At 54.3% G+C, this 20,350-nt stretch overlaps 1 protein-coding gene across 4 annotated transcripts in view; it reads right to left on the reverse strand.

Annotated features, from left to right (window-relative positions):
- Window positions 1-2,862: 2,862 nt before the first annotated feature.
- SYNGR1 (synaptogyrin 1) overlaps window positions 2,863-20,350 on the reverse strand; it is a 28,952-nt gene continuing 11,464 nt past the window's right edge. For 2 of the 4 annotated variants that reach the window (XM_033866014.2, XM_033866015.2), the window contains exons 2-4: window positions 12,354-12,591; window positions 10,807-10,946; window positions 2,863-6,684 (exon numbers count right to left, since the gene is read on the reverse strand). In XM_033866014.2, the coding sequence (XP_033721905.1) occupies window positions 6,463-6,684; window positions 10,807-10,946; window positions 12,354-12,591 (600 nt within the window). In that variant the 3' untranslated portion in view covers window positions 2,863-6,462. Of the gene's footprint in view, window positions 6,685-8,779; window positions 9,905-10,806; window positions 10,947-12,353; window positions 12,592-20,350 lie in introns of those variants that run through there. The other 2 variants (XM_033866017.2, XM_033866016.2) reach the window with 2 other exon arrangements.

The raw sequence follows: 20,350 nt of genomic DNA on the forward strand, positions 1-20,350 counted from the left end.
TTCAGACATATGAAATTGGTTTGTATGAAGAGTTAAGTCTTTTTAGAAAAATTGTTCCACAAGAATCATCAGTTCTAGATGTACTAATATTTGATATATTTTGAAGTAGTTTATCAGAAATTTCTCCTAATGTGACAGCCTATAAAATATTCTTAACAACTCCAGTAACAACTGCATCAGCAGAAAGATCCTCAAAATTAAAAATTATAAAAAATTATTTGTGATCTTGCATTTGCCAAGAATAACTGTCATAGCTTTTAATGTCAATGGAAATGAAGTTGACAAAAGTATGTTTTGATGACTTAATAAATGAATTTACAAAAAAGTAAGCCAGAATAGTTTAATGATCAGATATCATATTAACAAGGTATTATTATTTATTGTATTATATAAAATTATGACAATAAAAAATTTATTTTTCAATTTTAGGTTTATGGTGTTACTCATGTATCACTATTACCTCTTACTTATCATTATAAGTAATAAAATGGGCTTCCCTGGTATCGCAGTGGTTGAGAGTCTGCCTGCCGATGCAGGGGACACGGGTTCGTGCCCTGGTCTGGGAAGATCCCGCATGCCACGGAGCGGCTAGGCCCGTGAGCCATGGCCGCTGAGCCTGCGCGTCCAGAGCCTGTGCTCCACAACAGGAGAGGCCACAGCGGTGAGAGGCCCGCGTACCCAAAAAAAAAAAAAAAAAAAAAAAAAGTAATAAAATATTTTGAAAGGAAAAATCTTTATATTTTAGTACCTTTAACTGCACTATTTTTTTTTTTTTTTTTTTTTTACTGCTTTTTGAACAAGAGGCCCTGCGTTTAATTTTGAACTGGGCTCTGCAAATTATGTAGCGGCCCTGATTCTGAAAACTAGTATTTTTTTCAAGGGTTTTCACACTTCTGCAAATTGTCCTGCCTCAGGCTTTTACAGACTTCCCTCCAGTCCAATGAATGGCCACCCCGTGATAACTTTCTAAAACCCACATCACAGTGTGGAGCGCTGGTCATCTTGGAAGGCTGACGCTCTTCACTGTGATGTCCTATTCATCCCCTTTGGGGCGCAGTCTTCTCCACCTGAGACACTTTCCTCTGAATCGCTCCCCCACCCCCATCCCAGATGGCAGATCTGAGTCCTTCGATGTCAATTTTTGAAGTCCTTTGGCAATATGTGACAAGTGGTAACTGTAAAGGGTGGAGGGAATACCGGAATAATGATGACGAGGACAGAAAGTGCAAATAGAGGACGGTGTGACTACTAAATGATCACAATTCCATTAATCTTCTTGAAGACTGAGGGGAAAGGCTGTTACAGGTGAGCCCCGGGGTCAAGCAGAAGCTAGCGGGCTGGAGCCCGGCCCCACTGTGTCCCAGGGGTACGCTTCCTCACGCCGGGCTGGGGGTGGGGGGACAGCAGCCTCAAGGGCGGGCCTTCCAGGGGTGGTGGGGCTCTTCTGATTGCAAGCAGTTGCGGCCTTCGGGCCTCCTTAAAGCAAAGCAGGACAGAACCTGGGTAGGCTGAAACCTGCGGTTCTCCACTTTCTCCTGGAACTCGCGCCTCTTCCTGAGTCTCCGCCCACCCGATTGACCAGTCCCTCTGCTCCATCGCCGAGGGAAGCAACCTGATTGGCTTGGTCATAGGGTGGGGTGGGACGGGGGGGGGCGGTGCTTTATAACAGCCATGGCGCCAAGGCCCAGGGACACATCAGCCTGTGAAGGGGCGGCCCGTGGATCAGGTGTTCACCTCTGTCCAATCAGAGGCCTAGAGGCTATTTCCCAGGCCGGGACTACTGCGGAATTTGCAGAGAGCAGGGGAGTGGGCGTGGCCAGCACCATAACTGACAGGTCCATACTGAGAGCCAAGCTCACCTGCTCCTCCCCGCCAGCCTGACCTCCAGCACTTCCAGTACTTGGGAGGTGTTCTCACACCTACCTCACCCCTCTTTAGTCAGTCCATTATTTACTGATCTGCTCCTCCGTCAAACTTCTTCCACTCTTCTCATCGCCATGGTGACCTTCCTGTCTGAACACTGGGCAGCAACCTCGACTGCCATCTCACCACCGGAGTGGTCTTTTTAAAGAACACACTGGGACGGTCACTCGCTCTTCAGTGGGTTCCACACACTGACTCTGAACCAAACCCCTACGCAGGCCTCAAGACCCTGCGCCGTGGAACTCGAGTACCCTCCACATTCTCTCCGTTGTCCGCCACTCTCAAGCTCTTCCCCAGACAGGACAGCGTTTTAGTTCCTCTCCAGAATGCTCACCAGCCCACCTTCTTGCCAGCGAACCCCTGCTCATCCTAGACAGCTCAGGTTAAGGGTCATCTGCTCAGAGGGGCCCAGGTCTAAACCGCATCTTCTGACACTCTCTCAGCACTTCACACAGTTGAGATTTTTGCTTGCGCGTTGGTTTAACGTCCATCTCCCCTGCTGGAAGACCACCTCTGCAAGGGCAGGGGTGTCTACCTGGTTCAGTGTTGAACTCCTAGGGCCCAGCACAGTGTCTGGCACTTTACAGAGTCTGAATAAATCCTGTGGCAGCTGAGGGCCACTAACTTTAAAAACAGCGCCCTGCAAACATGTGTACGTAAGAGCATGGGAATGGTCTGGAAGGAATGAGGCCAAGCTAACCTTGGCTGCCTGTGTGGTTGGGGAAGGGACCAGGAAAGGGAGTGGCGATGGGGTGTGCGTGCATGCACACATGTGAAGGTGAGGGGCATTGGCTTCATCTGTAATGACTTTACTTTTTACTAAACATTAATGAACAAATAAAGCATGTTCCAGGTCAGGGGAGACAGAGGGGATGGGCAAATGCCAAGCCACACTCACCAAGAACCAAAAAAACACCGTGACACTCTGCAGTCCACTGGTGGGTTTGGAGTCTTCACTTTATTACTATGTCACCAGAAGTCACCACCTTCACTTGGTTCACCACAAATGGACGGATGTCATAGAGGAGGGTGCCATGGGGCCACAGGATTCACTCTTGAGACTTAACCAGGTGGTGGGGGAGTCCAGAGTGGGGGCCCAGGATGGGGACTGCCATTCACTGCACACACACGCACACAGAGATATATTTGTGGAGCCTTATATTATACATCTTATATATAGAAAATATATATATTTATACTATACACAGGCAGTAACGCTGCGGGAAGGGCCAGGGCACCCAGACAAGGGTTGTGGGCACCAGGGGATGGCGAGCGTCACATCAAGGGGCAGCGCTGGGAGACGGATGGACAAGTCCATCCTCCCACAAACTCTTGGGAGGGATGCTCCCCCTTTGTGCTCCTTAGAGAATCAAAGGGGTCTTGGGCCAAGGTTGGGGGCTCCCGAGGGGTAACGTGGGGGGAAGCCTGGGACCCCCAACAGTCTTCGAAGATCAAGAACCACCAGGGAAGGGTGGAGTGGGGAGCAGATGCCAGCACTCTGGGAGTTAGTCCCTCAATGGTTACACACCCAGGTGGACCAGATGCCTGTGATGGAGCAGGACGAGTGTCAACTCGGAGACAGGAGACCTGGATCCCGAACCTCTGGCTCTGTGCTTGACTTTGGACAAGTCACTGTCTTCCTGGCCCAGACTCTACCACCCCTAAGCGTCCGTGCAGCTCTAAACTTGTGTGGAACCCAGTTTTCCTTGGCCCTCTCTTGCGCTTGACGGGAGAAGGGAGCCCAAACTCAGCAAGGTCGGACTGCAGGGGTGCCCTTCTCCAAGGAAGGGCTTGGAAGCAAGGGGGAGGCAGAGAGGGGCAGCAGGGAGGGAAAAGGGGATACCGCTGGCCTGTGAGCACAGGCTCTAAGCTTGGGGTCCCCGGGGGCTGTCCTCAGCCAACAGAAGGAGCAGGGCTTCCCCACCAACCACTCAGCAGGGGAGTCGGGAGCCCTGGGTCTCAATCAACTCCCGCCCTGCAAATCCCTGCTCCTGTTTCTCACCCCCGCCGCAGCACAGCCTGACCACGGGACCCTGTCTGGGCAGCACCCCAGGACTAGTGGGGATTCAGCAGCCCCCAATCCTGGCAGGGCCTTGTAAGTTTTCCCATTCTGGGGTGGCAGGTAGAGTCTGTAATAAACACCCAGCGACCGGGTAAAGTTTAAATGGTATCCTGCCCTCTAGCCCAGCATCACCAGCAGCTGGTCGGTGCCCAGGGGAAGAGATGGGCAGCACCCTGGGGTCTCCTGGTGCCCATCAGCAAGGGATGTTTTTGGTGGGGAGTGGGTGAGGGAGAGGACTTCTCATAGAATCCTATGTGGGCACAGAGCTTCTCTCTGCCAGAAACACACCCACTCCCACCCTTACCTTTTTCGCAAACCGCTGCTCTGGTACCGGTTCCACTGCTCAACCTGGCAGATACCAGAGCCCCATCCTGTCCCCACTTGGGCCACCCAGGGGGAGAGAACCATAGATAGAGCCCCTTCCCCAGATGTGGAAAACTGAAGTCAGCAACAAGCAGCTGTCACTTGGCTGCCTGGGGTCCTCTCCCGTCACCGCTGCCTCTTGGGAGGACTTGACCAGACCTGATCCATGCTCCACTGCTAATTCACGTGCTGAGCCTCAGTTTCCCCTTAAGTGGGGACAACGATGCTACTTCTCTGCCTAGGAAATTTCCTCTCCTTCCCTCATTGCCAAGCTAACTGCTGCCCATCCTCAGGGCCCCTCCTTGGGGAGCCGCAGCCCGTCATGCACTCGCATAGCGCCTCACGCCTGTAATGGACCCTGGATACAGCTGTCGGTTTAATGCTCACCTCTGACGACTGTCGGCTCCTTGAGGGCAGGGACCCCACCCTCTATATTCCCAGCACAGATGCCCCATAACTGCTGAATCAACAGGCAAGTGAACAAATATTACCTGCCCCTTAGGGTTCTCGTGGGGGCTGGTGGTGGGAACACCCAGCACCGTGCTGACCTGCAATTCCAGTGCCCTGCTTCCCGAGGCACTGGCTGGTGGACGCTGGGCCCCAGGTCTCTCCACACCTCTCCCCTCTTCTCAAGGCCTCCCCAACCCTTAAGGCTCAGTGGAGAGCCCACGTTGTGTAAGAGTCCCTCCCTGTCCCCCACAACCCTCCCTGTGCCTTTGAGGACACCTGCCACCCTCTCCCCTACAGCCTGTGGCCTCCCGGAGCCTTCCACGCCCCAGGGGCTCTCACCGTTCATCTTGAGGACAGTTTGTCCCACGACAGCAACTGCAGGCTGGCCTTGCTGGGTCTAGAGCCCCTGTCTTCCCATAGGGAGACCGGCCATTGGCAGGCCTTCTGGAAGGCTTTGGCTTGGCTGTCCCAGCCCCTGGGACCCTGGCTGACCCCAAATGAGGGAAGATGACACAGTGTCCCAGATCAGTTCTGTTTCCTGGGAGGTCACAAGGGCAGGGAATGGGGCACCTGCTGGGTAGCTGGGACCAAGGAGACCAGGTAGCAAGCCCAGCCCTGCCACTCACTCACTGTAACCTTGGGCGACGTGCTCCCCATCCAGGCCTCCTCGTCCACTCGGCCCCGGGCAGGGACATAGCGAGCCCCTCCGAGAGGCAGGGACATGGTCAGTCGCCAGGAGGCCACAAAGGCGTGCTGGAGCTCCTGGTGGGATACGCGCAGCACGGAGCAGCACACGGGAGCCAGGCCCGCCCTCTTGGCTCTCCCGCCCTGGGAGGCGGCCAGGGGAGGGGCTGGCGGGATGTGGGGAGAGGGGCCTGGAGGCAGGGCTGTCCCACTTGAGGGAACAGTCGGGGAAGAGCAGGCCCCTGGCTTGCAGCAGAATCAGGGTGTCTCATGGGCTGAGGTCCCCAAGCCCTCCCAGAGTGACAGTAGCACTGAGCGGTGGAGCCCCCAGCTCGGGGAGGGGGGATGGTGGGAAGGCCAGGGGACAGCAGGTGCTCTGTAGTCAGGGGCCTGGGCTTGGCCCCATCTCTATCACTGGCTGCCTGAATGACCCTGGGTGAGTGACCTTGACCTCTCCAGGCCTCAGTTTCCTCAGCCATAAAATGGAGACAGGCCAACACTCCTAGCAGGGCGGTTGTGTCACTTCTAGCGGGTGACAGCCCCCAGTGTCCTGTGGGTGCTCACACCCTGCAGCCAAACCTTCCCAGCATCCTCCGGGTCTAGTTTTCTCTCCATTCCTACTTCTGGTACCAGTAGGGCCTCCTCCACATCTCCTCTTCCCCACTTCCAGGGACCATTTGTCTTTCAGCACTCATGCCAAGCACAGGCCTGATATATAGTAGGTGCTCAACGAACGCTCGAAGACACAAGGAACGAATGCAAACACCCCAGGGCCCTGCTGAACACACCTGCACACACATGTGGATACCCCCCCAACACCTCACTGCCCCATCCCACCCGAGCTGCCCTGGACCTCAGTGGAACCACCTGGAGGGACCGGGTAGGGCAGCCTGGGAGGGAGAAGGGGGCCGGGTGTGAAGGGGAGCAGGGGGCAGCTGGGGCAGGTCACAGGCAGGCGGGGGGCAGGTGGTCACTGTGGCTCAGTAGCCCTGTGACTGGTAGCCCTGGGGCTCGGGCTCAAAGGCGCTGGCCGGCTGCTGGTAGGTGCCACCCATGCCGGCGGTGTCTGGCCCGGTGCTGGGCTCCACGTAGGGGGCGTAAGGCATGCTGGAGTCCTGGCTGGGGTCCATGTAGTCCTGGGAGAAGAGGGCCGAGTCTGCGCCAATCTGGTACCTCTGGAAGGCCAGCACAGCCTGGCCCGCCTGGGGACGGGGGTCGGCGGGGACAAGGACAGGCGGGAGGGGACGGTTAGGGGAAAGACAGACAAGAGCACTGGGTTAGTAGAGGTTAGTCCACAGGACACGGGCAATAGAGGGTTAAATATCCTCAAAACACAGAAGATGAAACAAGCTTGACTGGGGAGGAGGGAAGGCCGTCCTCGAAGCCAGCCCAGAACCACACTCTCTAGCCACAAAGAACTTCAGAAATCACCTGCCCTATGGCCCCTAATCCCAGAGGTCACTCTGGGTCAACAAAAATTCTAGAGTCTTCATTTTGGAGTGTTAAAATGCCCCCAAGGCCCACAGCATCCTTCTCAAGATGTGTTCTTAGGGAGTTAGATGGAATGGAGAAAAAAGGTTTTGGTGGGACAGAGAAATGTCGGCATCTCCTAAAAGCTATTCTGTCTCTCTTGCAGTTAGGCATAGCCATATGACTAAGTTCTAGTCAATGGGTCACCCCCAAGTTCTCTGTCCCACCCTTTGACCTGATGCCTGGAATGCAGGTGTGATAGCGGGCGCTCTAGTTGTCATAATGGACCATGAGGTCCATGAGCCAAATTATAGGGATGGACGAAGCCTGGGTCACTATAGACTTCTGGAGCCACTATGCCAGCCCTGGACTGTCTTCCCAGACTTAGACTTTGTTTAAACCACTGTCATTTGTGATTTCTGTCATTTGTCGCTGAACCTAATTCTAACTGAAATGCTTCACCAAACAAGTTTGGGAAACTGAGTTAAATAGAAGACTATAGGACTTGTCAGAGCTTTGACTAATGACTAATATATGCTGGGATCCCCAAGGGGAAAACTATGGCAAGCAACATTTGCCAACCTTATCCAACCACTGAAGCCCTTTTTTCACAGGACCCAGTTGGGAAAGACTTGTCTACCGCATAAATGCATAAGCGGGAAGTTCTTTTCCAGTAAAAGCAGTTTCATTGTTATGAAGGACAATGACACTGATCACACCAAGCTAGGGAATAAATTAAATCTGTCATTAAACGACAATGTTTATAGGTTTGCACTGAAAGTCTTCTCCAGAGACCTTCCCAATCCAGGTAATCTGCCTGTGATGGGAAAATGCTAATGTTCTACATACCCTTGTTTGGGGTCTGGGAAGACTGAGGCCTAGAAAAGGGTGGACTCATGGCAGTCAGTGCCAGAACCCAGACCTAAACACAGGGGTCCTGCCCCTTCCCAGGCCACGGCCCTCCCCACCTCCTTCCTTTTGATCAGCCTGCTGACGAGGCACTGAGTCAACCAGGAACCCGAAAGGGTCAATGGGTGAGAGGCAGGGGGCAAAGGGCCAGGGGCCTGGGAAAGGCAGACCAGGCCTCAATGAGGTGGGCTGAGGAGGTTAGGAGTGGCCCTCCTGTATTTTCCACTATGTTGGTAAGAGGTCCTGGCTGTGGGGCACTCGGATGCAGGAGCCTGGAGAAGCAGGGAGGTGGAAAGTCCCCCCTGGGGTACCAGCAACGTTGTCAGCACCCTTGAGCCATCAGTGAGCCCACAAGAGCACAAGGGGAATGAATGAATGAATGAATGAGTCCCTGAGAGGAACTTCTGCAGACCTGGTCCTCCCACAGCTCCCTGGCTCCACTGGGGTCTGCACGGAGGCAGAGGGCTGGAGCAGATGACCTCTGCAGACCCTTCCAGGAAGGGGCCTCTAGCTACAGGCACCTAGTGCTATATCTGTGGTCACTCCTCCATCCCCACTGAGTCAAGACCTCCCTTAGCCAGCCAGTTCAAAGAGCCACAGACAGGAGCCATGGAGGGGTGTGGGCCCCTGCTGGACTGGGGTGCAGAGGTGAGGCTGGGCGTTCTGTTCAGAGCCCAGGGACCTGGTGGTCCACCTGGCCCTGCTTCTTCAGAGCAGGTGCACTCTCTGTGGCATTTCCACCGTGCAGTGCTTTGCCCTGGGGGCCAGTTTGTACTCCAGGGCAGCAGAGGGAACCTGTGTAGAAATGGGGGCCAAGGTCCTTTGGAAGAACAGGGATTCACCACACGGGAATCACTCCCAAAGTAGAGATTATGAAGGTGTCCTTGACTCCTTGGAGAGAATGAATGAATGAATGAATGAACAAAAGAACCTACATTTATTGAGCATCTCTGTGCCAAGCCCTGTGCCAAGCTTTGTTTCATCTGTGCAACAGCCCTGAGAGGCTGGTCCATTATCACTCCTCAGTCCAGGGAAGTAGACTGAGGCTCAGAGAGGTGCACAGGTCTGCCCAGGGTCACAAAGCACACGAGAGCAGAGCCAGACCATGAGTCTTCTGATGTCCTGGGCCAGACCCCCCTTGGCAGCCAGCCTCCATGGCGACTGGAAAATCGGCCTTCATGTTGCAGCCATGGGACGGGCTCTCAGCCCACAGCTCGGCACCCTGACAGCCCATGTGTGGAGCCACCTCCAGCCCTTCTACAGCCTGTGCAGAACATTTGGGGGAGGTTTCGGTTTGTCTGTCTTCGCCTCCCCAGGATGTGGGCTCCTGGGGCCAGGGACCACATCTGATTCATCACTAGGCACATAACAGTTGCTCAATAAATGTTTACTGAATGAACGGACACATGAAGAATAAACAAAGGAGGCAATGAGCGAATGGTGAGTCTTAACTGGCCCCTCTAGCCAGCTTTCCACCGCCCTGCACGCCCTGGCATCTTGGCCGGTCCAGGAAGTGGGCTGCCCCCCAACCTTGCCACTGGGCATGATTAGGGCTCCCTGCCTCTGGAAGCCGGGCGGGCCTACGGCTGTGCTGAGCTGGGAAACAGTGTGCTGTATTCCTCCTGGAAGGTAAGGTCCTTGAATCTCCGCACGGCCAAGGCTGCGGTCAGGCTCTGCCAGGAGACAGCAGGGGTGAGGCCAGTGGGGAAGAACAGGGAGAGGCAGAGGTGCCGGCAGGGAGGCTGACTGCAGTGGGCTGGTGGGCACCTGTCAGTCAGGCTTTCAGACCCACCCCTGGAAGTCCTGGTGTCCAATCACCCACTCCTCCTCTGCAAGCCCCGCCCCCAAGAGAAAAGGGATAGCCAGGAGCCCACAAAAAAGGAAGAAGTCTAGGACAGGCCCAGGAGGGCAGGGGGGACAAGGAAGGCTGGCTGCGGCAAGGCTTCACAGGAGGGGTCAGGACAGCTGGAAGGCCTGGAGGGAAGGGGGCACTGTCAGAGGGGAGGCGAGAACCCTAGGGATGTGGCAACGGAGCCCAGATATCTGCAGGAGGGAGACGAGAGAAGAAAAAGTAAATCGAGAGGACCTGGAACCAGTGGGAAAGAAGGACCAGCCTTGCTGTCACGCTGATGGGTGCTCAACACCCCGTGGTCTAGAGCCTGCAAAGGGGTGACCTCTGGCCAGTGGGGCCCAGAGACATGCTTTTTTGGACCCACACAATATATTTCTTTAAACTTGAACAAATTGCTAACACATAAAGATCAGATTTCTCATAGAAATTCAGACTTCTGGGCTCCCTGGGAGAACAGGAAGACCTGGCCTCTGTGGGTCCCCATTACTGCTCAGAACAGGGGCCGGGCAGAGGGTACCCTTTTAGGACGGTGTGCACATGCCACCCGGTCCACTCACACCTTCTCACATCCTGCCTGCCCCGTGGCCATCTGCGTTTGTGACACACCCCACAGCAAATCCAATCTCCCCAGCCAGACACCTGGGGGTGGAGGTGTCTGGTGGGGGGAGGTCCCAGCCAGACACCTGAGATGGGAAGACAGAGGCCCAGAAAATGAGAGGCAGCCCCATGATTTGACCCAGGTCTCCTGACTCTCTGCTTGGGCTCCTTCCCTGCCTTGAACCTCAAGGCCTTATCTTCCCATCTAGGCCTCAGCTTTGTCATCTGTAAAAGGGGACAGTAACTACCTACCACCCAACTATTGGAGTGGCTGGGAGGGGAGTCCATTACCACAGGAATGGTGCTCTGCACCAAAGCCAGGGTCTGCCACCACCACCTGACTGTCTTTGCTGGACAGTCTCCTTCCTCAGGGAGCAGCCCCGCCATGAGCATTGAGGAGAGAAGCAGAACAGAGTCCATGGCTATGCTCAAAGGCCACCAGCCCGGGAGCCTGGCTGGGGCCGGCGAGTGTGGGCTGGGTGGGCGGTGTACTCACCCACGTGAAGATGGAGAAGAAGGAGAAGGCGATGGCAGCCCGGGCCGCGTCTGTCCCTTCGTTCAGCAGGCTGTCCTTGGAGACCTGCCACTGGTTGGCCAGGTAGCAGAAGCCCACGAACCACAGGAAGGCCCAGAAGGCTGGGGTGTGCGCGGGGCCAGGCAGACGCCCGCGCGGGGAGAGAGGGCGAAGAGGGAGGCGATTGGAAACCGAGGAACGGGGGACGTTCAAGAGCACGTCTCCCACGCTCCCCCACCCCCAAAGGGAGAGGAGGTGGGGGCCAGAGTGGGGAGAGCACAGGCAAGGTGCAGGTGGAAACAGAGAGGCCGGTCAGATGCAGAGCGGGAGAGAGACCACAGAAAGGAACCAGCCAGGCCGGGAGCAGATCCAGGGAGGGCCGGGCAGTGAGAGGGAGGGAGACACAGAGGGGAGGAGAGACAGAGAAAAGTCAGTCAGCCTCGGCCGGCGTGTCTCTAACCTCAGCCAACACACATTTCCTGGCTGAATCCCTGACTGACCCATGGTCCACCCTGAGACCTGCAGCTCTCTGGGAGGAGCGTCCACCCAACCCCGCAGCCTCCCAGAGAACTGGGCAGGGGAGGATGAGGGGATGCCGGGGCCAGCAGGTCTGAGTTTCAACCACTAGTGTGACTGCAGCCTCACAAGGCCCCGAGGTTAGTGAGGGGCCCTTGGAGAGCCGAGGTCTGGGGAGTTTAGTGGTGCGAGCCCTGTGGCAACAAGATCTCTAGATGCCCACAGTCTATCCATAGAAGTCCAGAGCTGCTCAGGATAAAAAGCGTGTGTGCCGGGGGTGGTGCCTAGAGCCCAGCCCCTCCCAGAGACACTGCTGGGGAACCCAGGGGCTCCATGGAACGAAGTTTGAGAACCACTCATGTCATTCTAGTTCCTTCAAGTCTAAGGGACCCCGGGCCTCACTGCCTGCAAGCCAGGCACATCCTGAGAGTCCTGGGGCCAGGAAGTGGGGGGAGGTCCCAGCCAGACACCTGAGACCACAACCCCAGGCCAGTGACACCAAATCCAAGCACCCTCCAATCAGTCTCTCGGAACTCATGGGGACAGAGACCAGGGTACTTCTGCCAAAGGCCATTTCTGAAGGGCAAGGGTGGCAGGTCACGGTGGCTCCCCAGCTCCAGGTCCTGGCCCTCCCGGGGTACCTACTGTGTGCTAGGGCCTTCAGCCATCGCCTTGCTTACTTCTCACGGGGCTCCACCAGGGAAGGGGCCAGAGGAGGCCACTGAAAGAAGGGGTAACTCCTCTGGTCGTTGTGCTCCCCTCCCCGCGTGAGCTGTGGGCTGTTCTGGGGTCTCAGCCCAGCCCTGGTTCCACCCTTCCCTGCTGCCAGCCCTGTGACCCCAAGTCTGTCTCTTCACCTGCCTGTACCTCAGTTTCCCCATCTGGAAAATAGGGAGAAGGGTGGCAGCCGCCTCCCAGGTGTGCGTGAGGCTGAGGAGGACCACGGCCAGGACAGCCCCCTGCGGACTCTGTTGTGCTGGGGTTGGGGGGTGCCCACTGGGATGGGGGCTCACCCGAGACGCCGATGTCAGACAGGACGGCCTTCTTACGGTCCTTGACACTGCTGATCTGCGGGAAGTACACGTCCAGGGCCAGGTAGAGCAGGCAGGTGAGGAAGGCAAGCACGCCCACGGTCACGCCGTAGCCGCAGGCATTGGGGTTGCGGTTGTAGATGCAAAACTCCTTGCTCTCTGAGGGGCTATTGAGGTAGCCCTCATTCACGATGGAGCCGAACACCACGATGGAGAACACCTGCGGTGGCGGGGGAGGGGCAGGGGCAGGCGTGAGACCCCTCCCAGTACCAGCCCCAGGGGAGGGGAGGGCTGCCAACCCCCTCGGCCCGCTGCCTGCCTCTCTGTGAGCCCTCTTCACCCCAAACAGCCACAGGGCCGGTGTTAAGCATGCATTTCAGAGGGCAGGCCCAGAGAGGGAAGGGAACTTGCTTGGGGTCACACAGCACAGGCGGGGTCAATCGCCTTCTTCTTCAGCTGCAGGCACTGAGGACCCTCTGACCACAGATGTGGCCCCACTCCCCTTCCAGCCAGGTGCTGAGAGGTCTTCCTGGGCCCTGATACCACAGTTCCTCTAGGACTGGACCTGGCCTCCCAGGAGAAGAGGTCTCAGCCCTCTGGGTGGTAAACTGCCAAGCCAGCAAGCCCCCAGCTTATTCCCCCGGATGTGGGCACGTGCCCAGCCCCATTCTGTGCTCCCCTCTGCTCTGCAGAGCCACGGGCTGTTCTGGGGTCTCAGGCCCTGTCCTTGGTCCCACCCTTCCCTGTTGCCCAGGCCCTGACAAGTGGAAAGAATGATAAATGAAAAAAATACAACCGTCACAATCCTGTCAATTACAGAGCAACAGGTCAATTACTTGCAGGACCCCAAGTGTAACATGTGTTACCTCCTTAAGTGCTCCCCAACAACTTCCAAGACAGGTCTATTTCAGCTGGGCTGGCAGCCAGCAGAGGTGGTCCCCTAAGACCCCACCTCCTGGTATTCCGCGTTTGTGCGATCTCCTTCCCCTAGACTGTGGGCTGAGCCTAGCGATTTGCTTCTAAACAAACAGAATGCGTCAAAAAGCGACAGGATGTCGCTTGCGCGAGGAGGTTACAAAGACCTGGCCTCCATCGTGCTCACCCCCTCCTGACTCCTCTCACTTGCTTGCTCTGATTGAAGCAGCTGCCAGGTTTTGAGCTGCCTTATGGAGAAACACACGCAGCATGGAACTGAGAGGCCTCCAGTCAACAGCCAGCAGGGAACTGAGCCCCGCGGCCCACAGGGAACGAGTCCGGCCAGCACCATGTAAGTGAGCTTGACAATGGATCCTCCCTCAGCCTTCAGATGAGACCGCAGCCCTGGCTGACACCATGATGTGAGAGGCAGTGGCACCTCGCTAAGCAGATTCCTGGCCACAGAAACTGTGAGATAACAAATGTTTGTTGTTTTAAGCCACTACATTTTGGGGTGTCTTGTTACACAGCAGCAGCTAACGAGGACAATCAGCATCATCGGCATTTTGCAGATGAAGCAGGGAAGGTATAGGTATTGGTGAATGTGCCCAGAGTCACACAGCTGGTACGTGGCAGAGCTGGCTTGAAACCCAGGGACCTGACTCTGAAGTTCATGCTTTTTCCTCCTACCTCTCGCCTCCCCAGAAACTATGATTATGAGGAGGCCCAGACCCAACAGACAAACACACAAACAGGAAAACAGAACCTCAGATGTGGCCTACAGTGAACTTGAGGTGCAGGCTGCAGAGCGTTTATTGTCCATTGTCCACTTCACTTTGCTTTCCAACTTTTCTATAATAAGGAACTAGAATTTCAATATGACCCAGACACATTTTTATCCTTAGCTAACACCTATGATGGGAAGTGACTCCAGCGCAGGTGTGAGAAAAAATATAAGCAGCATCATTTTTTAAATTGTATCTTTTTAAGATGTCTACACGTTACATGGGTTTTATAATGTACTGGACATATTAGTGTAGCAGTAATATATATAAAACAAATCCACATTTCTTATCGAAGTATAGTTGATGTACAATATTATATAAGTTACAAGTATACAATATAGTGATTCACAATTTTTAAAGATTATATTCCATTTATAGTTATTATAAATTATTGGCTATAGTCCCTTGTTGTACAATAAATCCTTGTAGCTTATTTTATACGTAATAGTTTGTACCTCTTAATCCCCACTAGTAACCACTAGCTTGTTCTCTATATCTGTGAGTCTGCTTCTTTTTTGTTATATTCACTAGTTTGTTGTGTTTTTTAGATTCCACATATGAGTGATACACAGTACCTGTCTCTCTCTGTCTGACTTATTTCACTTAGCATAATACCCTCCAAGTCCACCCATGTTGCTGCAATGGCAAAATTTCATTCTTTTTTATGGCTGAGTAGTATTCCATTACATATATATACAACATGTACCACATCTTCTTTATCCATTCATCTGTTGATGGACACTTAGGTTGCTTCCATTTCTTGGCAACTGTAAATAATGCATGAACATTGGGGTGCATGTATCTTTTCAAGTCGGTGTTTTTGTTTTTTTCAGATATATGTCCAGGAGTGGAATTGCTGGGTCATACGGTAGTTCTATTTTTAGTTTTTTGAGAAACCTCCATACTGTTCTCCACAGTGGCTGCACCAATTTACATTCCCACCAACAGTGTAGGAGGGTTCCCTTTTCTCCACATCCTCGTCAACATTTGTTATTTGTGTTCTTTTTAAAAAAATATTTATTTATCTATCTATTTATTATTTATTTATTTATTTTGGCTGCACCGGGTCTTCATTGCAGCATGCGGGATCTTTAGTTGCAGCATTTGGACTCTTAGTTGCAGCATGCATGCAGGATCTAGTTCCCTGACCAGGGATAAAACCCGGGCCCCCCGCATTGGAAGTGTGAAGCCTTACCCACTGGACCACCAGGGAAGTCCCTATGTTCTTTCTGATGATAACCATTCTGACAGGTGTGATATGATATCTCATTTTTGTTTTGATTTGCGTTTCCCTGACGATTAGCGATGGTGAGCATTTTTTATGTGCCTGCTGGCCATCTGCATTTCCTCTCTGGAAAAATGTCTATTCAGGTCTCCTGTCCATTTTTTAATCAGGTTGTTTTTTTGATGTTGAGTTGTATGAGCTGTTTATATATGTTGGATATTAACCTCTTATCAGTCATATCATTTGCAAATATTTTCTCCCGTTCAGTAGGGTTGTGTTTTTGTTTTGTTCATGTTTCCTTTGCTGTGCAAAAGGTTTTAAGTTTAATTAGGTCCCATTTGTTTATTTTTGCCTTTATTTCCTTTGCTTTAGGAGATAATTCCAAAAAAATACTGCTATGATTTATGTCAAAGAGTATTCTGCCTATGTTTTCCTCTAGGAGTTTTATGGTTTCCAGTCTTACATTTAGGTCTTTAATCCACTTTGAAGTTTATTTTTGTATATCGTGTTTGAGAACACTCTGATTTTATTCTTTTCCATGTAGCTCTCCAGTTTTTCCAGCACTACTTGTTGAAGAGACTGTCTTTTCTCCACTGTATATTCTTGCCTCCTGTGTCATAGATTAACTGACCATAGGTGCGTGGGTTTCAAATTTACGTTTAATGGGAGGACTGATTCAAAAATTTTTCCTGAAGGACGGCACGAACTAAGGTTTGGAGACCGCTGGTTCATGACACTTGCGTTAACAAGGATTCTGACCCAAATGTCCATGAATGGATGAATGGCACATCCATACAATGGAATATTATTCAGCCATAAAAAGGGACAGAGTTCTGATACATGCTGCAACTGGATGAACCTTAAAACAGGTGAAGAAAGAAGTGAAAGAAGCCCAGACACCAAAGGTCAGTATTATGATTTCTTTTATGTATCATACCCAGAATAGGCAAAACAGAGACAAAAAGCAGACTAGAGGTTACCGGGGGCTGGGGGAGGGAAGAATGAGGAGGGATTACTTCATGGGTATGGCGGGTATTTATGGGGTGATGAAAAAGTTTCAAAACTAGACAGGTGGTAGTTGTACAACATCGAGAATCCACTAAATGCTACTGAACTGTATACTTTAAAATGGGTTATTGTGGGTAATATGAATTTTTCTGCAATTCAAAAAAAAAAAGAAAGGATGCGGGGGGTGCTGTGTCCTGGTTCAGCCACGGGCACTGAAATGGACAGTGGTGGCCTGTGAGCCACACATGTGCCAGTCCTGATTTGGGAATGTACATGTCACCTCAACCTGCAGACCAGTGCAGGCCTCCTGGCACACAGCTCTGCCCGGTCACAGGCTCTGCATCTTCACAATCTCCGCGTGGAGCAGCAAGGGCAATTCGTACTGCCCCCAATTGACAGAGAAGGAAAACTGAGGCTCAGAAAGAGAAGGTGACACTGTTGTCAGGGTACAGGCTGAACTTGAACCCAGGTCTCTTGAACCTCAGCCCTACGCTCTCTTCCACCTGACCAAGCTGACCCTCAGCCTCAGGAGGTGGGCCCTGAAGCAGGCGTGACCCTTTATTTCCAGAGACCCAGGGGATCAGTAGGAAAGCATCAGTGTGATGGGAACAGGCCGTGGGACTGGAATGGCAAGTCTGGCGTTCAGGGGCACAGGAGGGGAGAGGCACGAAGTCCAGACTTCAGAGCAACTGTCAAAGGGACCCCTAGGCTACTGACAGCCCAGACAAGCAACGAAGACGCCACTGGGAGACAAAGGCAGGCTCTGACAGCCAGCTGCCTGGGCCGTGCACTGCACAACTCCAGGGACTACCACTCACACAGCCCCTTGGGCCTGTGCACCAAGACAAGTCCAAGGCTCCTACCAGAAAACTGCCAGGCTGGGAATCTGAGGCCCAGTCCCAATGTCATCAGACATCACCAATCCAGCAAAATGGAAAAGTCTCTTGATTAGACAGAGACTTCAGACACTGAGGAGTCACACAGACCTGCTGGATTCAAATCCCAGGCCTGCTGCTCATGCTGTGTGGCCTCAGGCAAACGACTTAACCTCTCTGAGCCTCAGATTGGTCCTCTGTAAAAATTAACCTTCCCTCCAGGGCTGATGGAAGCATTATACACAAGTACACAGAGCACAGCAGTCAGGACTTCGTTAAGGGTTAACTCCCTTCTCCAGAGGCCCTGGGAGAGAAGACACGCTCCCTGGGGGCTGGAACAAGGGTGGACCCCCTCCCTAAAGCAGGCTGAGTGGAGGCGTGGGGGCAGCAGGTGGGCGGAAGTCTGGGCTTTGGGGACAGCAGAGGAGGAAGCATTAAGACGGGCCCTCTTGGGGGAGAGGAGCAGGGAGTCCTCAGAGACGCCAGGAGGAAAGTGCTGGTGAGGGCGTGTCCCCAAGAGGGGAAGGAGCAAGATTAAACAGCCTCCTGGACCTGACCCGTCGAACTGGCAGAGCTGGCATGCCAGCTCCCTGCAGCCCGTCCTTCAGCCCCTGGGCTCCCCGCCCTCCTCTCCGCCCACGGCTCCCTCCTGCAGACTTGGGCCTCCGTCAGGCATTCATCACAGGTCACAGGCTTCTCAGTGCCTTGCACTGTGCTGGGAGGGGGCGTCAAGGGGGACCACGTCCATGGAGCCCCTGCTGTCGGGGAGCTGACCATCTGGAGCTACAGGAGTGAGGGGGCGAGAGCCTGGCCCCTTGTCTAGTGGGGTGACCTTGGGCTTAACCTCTCTGAGTCTCGGTTCCCAACAACAATAGCACCTAAACCACTGACATTTTGTGAGGAATAAATGAGGTCCTACGTGTAAGGAAGAGCATGTGATGCAGAGTAAACAACCAAAAAATGCCAGACTGACACTAAACAAGTGGAAAAGATAATTGAGGCAATGACCCACGGTGGCAAGTGCTGGGAAGAGGTGGCAGTGGTCAGGGGAGGGAGCCCTGAGCAGTGACCTCTGAGCTGGGCCAAGAAGGAGCCAGCCCTGCATAGATCAGGGGAAGCGTGTTTCAGGCACAGGAACAGAAGGGGCAAAGGCTGAAGGTGAGGGAAGGAGCACGCCTGGAGCAGGGACCAGGGAGCTGGGGCTGGAGGAGGCAATGGGACAGGAAGCGGCAGGGAGGGCAGGACCTGGTGGGCCACGGGCACATTGGATTAAATGCGGTGAGAAGCCACAGGAGCAACGAGATCTGGGTCTATGGATCATGGTCCCCACCCTGCAGAACGAAGGTCACCTAAGGCCCCCAATCCCCGGCCCTGGGCCTTCTGGACACAATCCAAGCTTCTAGGGCTGGTGGTCAAGGTCCTCTAAGTACCCGCTCTGCCCACCTCTCCCGGTGCCTCCCTTCCCTCCACTTCCCACCAGCCACCTACTTGCCCACCTCACAACCCCCGGCCCTTTCCGCTGTTTTCTTTCCGTAATATTCTTTCTACCACGCGGTAGGTGCTGGGCTATAACTAACTTTTCTGATTATGCTGGGTGACGGTGGGGTGAGCTGCCCCTCTGCTGGGCCTGCACTCCCCAGGGAGATGACCGCTCTGCAGCCACAGGGCCCCCTGCCTCCGGGGCCTGGGAGGCCGCAGCTCGGAGGCCAGAGAACTGGGGCTTGCTATCGGTTGTTCATTCATTTTAAAGTATTTCTAAGCACCTAGTACGTGCCAGGCCCTGTGCGAGAGGCTGAGGGGGCAAGGTCCCTGTTCTCATCAGGGAGACAAACAGCTGAGAGACATGTACAAGAGTCCAGACAAGTGTCCCGAAGAAGCGCCAAGCAAGGCAGGAGGAGACAGACTGGGCAGATGGGGGTCACTGATGTAGTGACCTTTGAGCAGACGCCCATATGCAGAAAGGCAGAACCATGCAGATATTGGGGAGAGATGTTCCAGGGAGAAGTAACCACAAGTGCAAAGGCCCTGGGGCGCAAATAAGCTTGGTGCCTCGAGGAGGTGCACAGGGTGTGTCTGGAGCACAGTGAGCAAGGGGAGGTCCCCGAGGTAGGCAGGGGCCGGCCCCCAGGGCCTGCAGGGGAAGGCTGAGTTCAGGAGTCACTTTGGGGTTAAGAGCAGGTGAGTGATTGATCTGACTTAGGTTTAAGAAGACTCACCGTGGGCTTCCCTGGTGGCGCAGTGGTTAAGAATCCACCTGCCGGGGCTTCCCTGGTGGCGCAGTGGTTGAGAGTCCGCCTGCCGATGCAGGGGACACGGGTTCGTGCCCCGGTCCGGGAGGATCCCACATGCCGCGGAGCGGCTGGGCCCGTGGGCCATGGCCGCTGAGCCTGCGCGTCCGGAGCCTGTGCTCCGCAACAGTGAGAGGCCCGCGTACCGCAAAAAAAAAAGAAGACTCACCCTGGTCATGGTGGAGAAAAGACTGTGGGGCGAGGATGAAAGCAGGGAGACCAGAGGGGCTAATCAGCGCCCAGGTGAGGGACAAGCGGGCGGGGCTGGCATGGGCAGCGGGATGGGGTGAAGTGGTGGGGGCTGAATGTCCTTTGGAGGTAAAGCCACCAGAATCTGCAGACACTGGCCTGCTGCGGGGAGCAGGGCAGTCGGGGAGGGGCTGGGCTGGATGAGAATTGGGAACAGAGGTGTCGTGCCAGGTCCCCCGCAGGCTGCAGGGCTGGGCCAGGGCAGGGAGCCACCCCTGGACCAGGCTGAGAGTCTACAGATGGAGAAACTGAGCCGAGGGGAGGGGAAGCAGCATTGCCAAGGACACACAACAAGGCCCTTGCAGTCTCACCACACCCCCTGCAGGACCCTCTGGGCCCCAGGTTAACTCCTCCATTTAGCTGCAGTCTCCCCACCCCGAGTGGGAGGGAGCCTCCCAAAAGCAGGCCCAGGCCCCAGGTTTCTGTTCCACAGTCCAAGGCAGGAGGAACGGGGACTCCCTCAAGACCCACGATGTGACTGAAACACATGCTCTTCACTCCACAAGGTCCATGGCCTTATTCTCATTTTACCCACGTCCAGGGAACTGCCCAGGTCCCACGGCTGTTTAAGGGTGGATGGAGTATTGACAAAAATCCAAGGCCGGTGCCCTGTGTCGGGCGGCCTCTGGGGTGA

This window comes from Tursiops truncatus, chromosome 11, assembly GCF_011762595.2.
Source record: "Tursiops truncatus isolate mTurTru1 chromosome 11, mTurTru1.mat.Y, whole genome shotgun sequence".
Taxonomy (NCBI): domain Eukaryota; kingdom Metazoa; phylum Chordata; class Mammalia; order Artiodactyla; family Delphinidae; genus Tursiops; species Tursiops truncatus.